General features: G+C 41.9%; 1 protein-coding gene across 1 annotated transcript; it reads right to left on the bottom strand.

Annotated features, from left to right (window-relative positions):
- Positions 1-854: 854 nt before the first annotated feature.
- Positions 855-2,479, bottom strand: LOC137942465 (dof zinc finger protein DOF3.6-like). Its single transcript, XM_068788115.1, has 2 exons — positions 2,325-2,479; positions 855-2,187 (listed from the first exon to the last, which is right to left on the bottom strand). Exons 1-2 carry the CDS (start codon positions 2,373-2,375, stop codon positions 1,249-1,251), a joined length of 990 nt encoding a protein of 329 aa, XP_068644216.1. The 5' UTR covers positions 2,376-2,479; the 3' UTR covers positions 855-1,248.
- Positions 2,480-7,366: the final 4,887 nt, after the last annotated feature.

Raw genomic sequence — 7,366 nt, forward strand, 5'->3', positions numbered from 1 at the left:
TTAATCATGTTCACACTAGAGCCAAATGTACAGAGGAAATTTTCAATGAAATTCTAACAATTGGAGTTACTATTTGGCTCTATCTAGGTGGATTACACCAACTTTCCCCCCAAAGCATGAACAAAGGGATACCAGAGATGGAAAATCCGATTTGACCAGACTCTTTTTCAAACACTAATTCATCCGATTTGACCAGTGTCTTTTTCAAACACTAATCCATGAGTCATGTTTTATGGGAACTAGGATCAAGCAAGGAGCTCGAAAGTTTCGGTTTCTCCTCTGGTCCCTTCAGAGATCAGAGGTGTTGGAGATGTTAATTGATAGCAGTGAATGTAAAATATATAGACTTAAATCAGAGTTGAAGGGAATGACAAAACAGTGCTGGAATGCTATAGCGACTTGCTCTTTTAAGGTTAACAGGAGAAGAAGTGGGAGAAGCATCTACCCGGGTGGATGAATTCAGTTGAAAGAAAATAAGAGTGGAAATTTCAATAAATTGGAAAGAGGAGTCACAGAAAAACTGGATAGGAAACTTGGCAATGGAGAAGCTCTCTTCCCACGAACAATGTCTTCAGAAATGAACGGAAAGATATAATCTGTATTTTACCTCATTCTCTGCTCATGATTGTCCGAAATGACGTTAATGGAAGTCACCCGTCCGAAATTTAGATTTTGGAGTCTTGAGAAGAAATAGTAGTGGGGGATAGTCTTCCAGTTCAGTGGAACAATGATAATAAACGCATGAAAGGCTAGGCAATTGCGTCCGATAGTATCAGTCTCAGTTCTAGTAGCCGTAGTAAGTGTACAAGGTTGCCAGGGTTGAAGAAAATATCAGAAATGCCGAACACCTCTATAGAAACTTTTTGAGACACTTCTCATGGAAAAAAAAACACGAAGAGAAATCACGCAAAATAGTGCTCCTTCTCGTCTTTAACAATTAGCCCTTCAGTCAGATATGAAAGTCCATCAACTCATGCACCCAGTCTGTAAACATACTACAGGATACAAAAAAAATTACCAACATCAGAGAGATGAAAACTAGAAGCCTACCATGTATGAGTTCTTGAGAAGATCTTCAATGGATCGGAGTCTCAATTTCAATTTCAACTTCTTAGACTCCTGTGTTGTAACTTCTGCCAGTTAAGATTCTTGTGGCAAGTGCTTCCTCTTAGTTGCGTTTCTTCGATTGAAGCCGTATTAAAAAAGAAGCTTCATGAGTAAGGTTACAGCGAGCAGTAATGACACAAGTTACAACATATGGCTGCTGGAAGAGGAGGTGAATCCAGAGAGATCGGTCCACGCATTGCCACCCCAGTATTGATCATTTCCAGACATACCCAGAAAGTGTCTTGGCAAGTTCAGTCCTTGATCGTTGCCCTCCATTTTAACCGGGGCCATTTGAGTAACGCTTGAAGATGGTGGCTTTGCTCGCAGCTGGGCAGCAGCGCCGCCAGAATAAGGATGCTCCACCCCTTCTTCAAATGGATATAACGCTGGTGGCGGCTCCAAGCCTGTCAAGTAAGAAAATTGCTGGACTTGGGGTATTCGCCAGTGCTCCGAGGTTCCTCCTGATAAGATAGCTCCCCCGCCACTGCTTGAAGCCCCACACATCTGAAAATCCATGTCACTTCCGCCTCCGCCAGTGGCTGAGCCTACGGTTGGATGAATTCCACCAAAATTCAGTCCAATATCAGCGGCACCATAGTCACTTAGATGATGTAAAGTAGCCATAAAAGGCAATTGATGTTGTGGGTGAGGTGCTAGATGTCCTAGTACGTCGGAGGTGCAACTACTGGGGGGAATTGAGCTGGCAGAAGCTGAACCAGTTTGGCGGTCAGCGGAAGCGGGGGATTTTGAGCTGCTGCCTTTGCTTCTTTTGTTTCTCCTGCAACCTCCTCCAACAGGGACGTTCCTCAAAGCACCCCCTCGAGTCCAGTACCTGCGACAAGTTTTGCAGAAGTGGCGTGGCTGGGAGAGGCTATAGTTGTTGAAATAGCAGAACTTTGTATTGGTCGAGTCGCATCGAGGACATTTCAGTGCTTGTTCCGGCTGAGGCAGCTTCGCTAGGCGGGCCCGATCGGCCATCGAACCTGGCCTGATCGAACCCGCGCCACCAGGGCCGGTTGCAGGTGGTGGTGGCTGTGGCGGATGCTGCAGATTCTCGCATACTTGCTGGTGATTATGTTGCTGTAAGAGGAAAGCAAATTAAAGATCAAATCCCCAGTATATTCAAAAAATTCTAGCAAAAGCGCTGGAATATTTTTCTTTTATTTTGCTTTTTACAAGAGGAAGCCATACGAAGAAATTGAATTCAAGAACCTTACCTGCTGCCAGTTGGGTGGATCTAGATAGACAGGAGCCGATGGAAAAACCATGGTTTTTTCTGCTTTTTGTTCCAAAAGGTCGGTGGGTTTGAAGATGGTGGAGAATCACATCGACTAGGAGTTTGCAGGGAGAGGAGAGAGAGAGAGAGAGAGAGACAGAGGAGAACCAGAAAGAGATGGAGAAGATATGCAAAAGCAGAAGCTTCTCTTTCTCTCTTTCCTTTATTTTTATTTATTCATTTTTCGTTTCAAGTTTCTTAACCCGTAAGCTTCTTTGGCTTGCTGCGGTGCAGTGCTCGGGGAAAAGAGGTTAGTGGCTCCTCCTGCATGGAAAGTGGAGATACAAAAATAAATAAAATAAATAAAAAGGACAGCTCTTCAAGAGGCCATGGAAACCCTAGCTGAAATAAACAAATTATTATATTAAAAGCCCAGAAATTAAATAACCACGGAAGGAAAGGTGAGTCTTGGTGGTGCGGAGGTCTCACTCTCATTCCTTCCCTCTTTTCCTTTGGTGGTTAATGCATGAGAATCGAAATTGATACAAATGCGCGCACTTGAAATTTATGTAGCCCGCCCTAGTTTTATATCAGCCACTCGACTACTTCTCTTTATTATTCAAATTCAGTGGGTTCACCACTGCACTGATACTTCACAAATCACAACGGACCAAGGAATAAAATTTACATAATTATCACTCCTTCGATACCCCCACAGACTTGCAGAGCATAGAATTGGAATGGTCCGCGGCAGACCGAACATCCCCAAAAACGACCATCCGCTTCTCCAGTTTATCGAAATTGCCACTACGTGTTTGTTACATGAGCGAACGCCCAGGTTGCAGGTCGTTACATTCTCGTAATTATTCTGAAGAAAAAGCCGAGAAACAAAGATACCGTTCGTCTGGCAGAAATTCCGTCTCGGAGCCGTCAGATGTGGGCGGGGGAAGGCTGTCGTCATCAGATGCTCGCGGTCGGGGATTCTCCTCCGTTTCTCTCGCCACGTCGGATCCATGTGGTCCCCACCTTGTAATCGACCGGAATATATATATGCGTCGTCGGTCGGTGAAAAAAGCTTCTCGGAACTTAGTTTATTCCTCATTCCTTTACTCGGACGATGAGGTGTTGTCACATCCAACAGTCTGCCGGAATTCCAAAGCTCCTTCCCCCTCCCTTCCCAGACCCAAAGCCTGCAATCACGAAGGAGGAGCGGCGTGGTGGAGCACGGCAAAACAGTAGTCCCGTGAGCAGTAGAAATGGGTCCCGTTCCCAGAGTCCAGTGGTCGCTGTCACGGCGAAGCTTTTAACGAGAAGATTAACCAATTATAGAAAGTGGGAATAACGTTGGGGATTCAGACTTTGGTGGAAATGCGGCATTTGAGAGTGTCATTTGTAGTAAAGTGGCGGAGATTCTATGAAGCTGTCTCACTCTCTGGAAGGTCCAAATCCCAAATAAAACAGCATCTTACTCATCACCATTTGGTTTGTAAATGTTAACACGAACAACCATAGCATTTCTTACGAAAACTCTTAATCATGAAGGCAGGCACGATTATCGGATTCTAGTAATCTCCTCTACTTTGATGCTTGTCATTATCAGCCTATTATATCTTCATTGTGGGGTTACGGGAAGAACAGCCGGAGATTCCATTGATGCCGATGATGGTACTGATAAATGACACGACGATGGAGAGACGCAGCAAATCTTATCTACTTTCTAAATGTAAAAAATTTGAGGCTCTTTTTCCAACTCAAATATCAGTTACCAGGAAGCATGCAATGGTGTTCTTTCATTTTTTTATGAAATAAAATCTCTCTCTCTCTCTCTCTCTCTTTACAAATCTTTTGTTAGAAAATAGGGTAAAGAAGACATTAAATTCCTGAACTTTACAAAATTACAATGAAACTATGAGATAATGATTGTCATAAGATTTTTTATGAGTGAAATTATGATAAAGATAATAAAATATGCATATTAGACTGGATACTAATTTAAAACCGTGTCCAAACAAAAAAATCATGTCTCATGTGAAGAAAGGGAAAGGAGGGAGACAATGAAACACGACCGAATTTTATTGGGTTCCAAGTAAACATATTGACGTTATGGGGTGAATGGTTTATGTGTAACACGATGTAGCATAGACCAAAGTTTGCTTTCATTGAATGTATATCACTATCCATGAGGGATCAGAGAGAGAGAGAGAGCCAAAATAGGAAAGAAAATGGAAGAGCCTTTTTGTTTTTGCTTGAACTAAATATAATTGGGACGGCTCTTGTTTTAACCTTCCGTGGATCAAGAATATGCAGTCTTATCGGTGTCCATAGACATAATAATACTGTGTCATGATTTGGTAAAATTTGAGTTTATGCTGTCGGTAGTAGAGATTCTGATGATCAAGGGTGACATAAGTGAATGCGTAAGATCTCCCAATGAATTCTCCTACTTTACATCATCATTTGGCTAAAAGAAGAGTGAATTTGACTGTCTAATTCGACCTTTAGCATTCAAAAATTGACAACACCTGAGTCCCTAGTCGTGAAATTTTTGTCAAGAAATCAACAAAACGAGTCCGGTCGGCAATTCAAATCTGGTCAATGAGTTATAACGTGAAGGGACCGCAAACCGTAAGCTTTTACCGGAGAAATTTTTTATTTCGTATTTCATTTTCATGTCTTTACACTCTCATGTATATACATAAATTTACAGATATTCCTCCTCTGACCTCACGGAGGATACCAATCGTATCCTCCTCTGATTTTACGGAAGACTTCCTCCTCTGGAAGATAGCTCACGGCAACAAAAACTACAAGTCCTTAAATGGACAAAGAACCAGGTGATTAAACGTATTGTAATTACCATGATGCCATCACCTCATTTATGTCTGCCGTTGCAGGTTTTGCTGTTCAAGTGTTCTTTGCTGTCAATAGCTTCAGGATGGAGAAGGAACAGGAGCAGTTCCCACAGACTAACCTTTGGAAGCGACTGTCGATGATTACCAGATTTAAGCAGTCGGGTCAAAAGTATGTTTGTTGACTGATACTTTACTTTGCTACCACACGCCCGGATTGATGTCTGCATAATTAATCATGAAAGATGAGAAAGAGCAGCGCACTCCCCCTCTCTTCTGTAACTGCATCAAATTACTGGTGACTCCCCCAGCATCGCCTGTTACAGTTTTTCTTTTCCTTTTTTGACTGGCACTAAGACCACCTCGATTATCTTCCTAAAGCAACGGCTATTATTCCATCATCATTACTCCATAAGGATCGAAACACAATTCTTGGGGAGAAATGAGAGTCTTCCGTAGCTAACCAAAGGCTATTCTACTGTGAAACACTGGAAAAAAGCATACTGTATCCAATTCATTTCATTGACTGAAAGTAGTGATATCCGAAGGATCAGGAGAATTTATTTTATTTTTTACTGGGAGGGCAATCTCCTTTGCAGAGTGAAGAAGATGGGACCCACGCGGCAGACAGATGTGGAGCTGGTGTAGGGGATCAAGTGCAAGAGGATTAAGAAGGAAAAGTTATAAAAAAAAAAAAAAAAAATGAGGGAAGGAGAGGAGGAGGAGGTAGATAATGAGGAGGGCGTTGTGTCTGGTGCAAAGCTACTCGCACACAAATCCTTTCATATGCATGCATTTTAGATATGGATGAAAGTGGTCTCGGAATCTAATTCCTATCTTGATAGAATATTTAGCTTTACTCATTTTCATGCAAAAAGCGGACTGAGCGAGAGCTGGAAAGAGATTGGTGCAGCTTTTCAGTGATTTGCTTGTTCACCCCTCAATGACACTGCCCATGAGGGTGGGGGGCGAGGTGTGCCTACCTGCCTCCTTCCTTCCCCACCAACCCCCTTCCCTTCACCCGTCCTACTACCCTCTCTCTGACTCTATTCCCTTCCTAATCGATTCACTGCTACTCCCTATATACTAACCCAATAGGCATTTACGACTCTATAGCCATTAACGCCCTAGGAGGTGCACATTGTTCTCTTTCTTCTTCCTCCCCTCGTCTCCCCTTGCTAGCTACCTGTTTCCGCCCACATTCCTCTTCTTCATGTGATACATGATTTTTTTGCTCTGGGTAGAAGCTCATGGCGGGTTCCCTTGATGGTAGCAGAACTTCAAGGAGAGAACATAAACGAATGGGAAGAGGCAAAGATCAAAGAGGGAGATTGGGAAAACGAACATACAGCTGCAAAGAGAAGGAAAAAGGGAAACAAAAAGAATAGTTTTCGAATTTCTATGTGGCATAAGCACTATCCAAATGAAGTGACACTTAAGTTATCCAACTCTATATGTTGCATTTGTCATCCTAATAACAGACCATGGTGAGAATCCTCTTCTTTCATCTTCCTCCTATCCTCCTCTGTTGTTACTAGTTTCTAATTCTCCCTCTGCACCCACTTCTTGTCTTGCTCTTTATATGCTACTTAGTGCTTTTTTCTTTAAGCATTTCTTGGTTCACTTGGCTTGTTCTCACTTCTAGTACTCATATGAGCTGTTGTTCCCTTTGGGCAACTGCCGCCAAATCCTTCCCCTAATACAACACCTTGGGTACAATATAAAAAGAAGAGAAAAGGAGAAAGAAAAAAAATACAAAATGAGAAAAAAAAAGTGAAAAAAATAAAAGAAAGTGAAGATAATATAATGGTAGAAAGAATTTTTTTTCATGGTTTCTCTCAATAGTCTACATCCAAAGAATTGTGAGGGGAATTTATGATTCAACAATTTTCTTTTTCTATATTGTAGTAAAGCCTGGTTGTAGTAATTTGTTCTTCTCAAAATCTCCATTCAGATAATTTTGACTTACAAGTCATATAATCAATGATGTAGATTAAAAATGCTTTGCAACTCAAAAGCTACAAAAGATTTCTAGCAGTAGGTCCATCTGGCAGACTAAGGTCAAACTACTTAACTCATATAAAAGGGACAAAGCGGCTTATGTTAGAAAACATGACACCATGTCCAAATGGTCTAGCAGCACCATTCAACCAAGCTTCTAATTGAGAGAGAAGAAAAGCCTCTAATGATGATC

Source organism: Aristolochia californica, unplaced genomic scaffold (genome assembly GCF_029961685.1).
Source record: "Aristolochia californica isolate CCGP_79_NKW_82.1479 unplaced genomic scaffold, dmAriCali1.0.hap1 SCAF_10, whole genome shotgun sequence".
Lineage (NCBI taxonomy): Eukaryota > Viridiplantae > Streptophyta > Magnoliopsida > Piperales > Aristolochiaceae > Aristolochia > Aristolochia californica.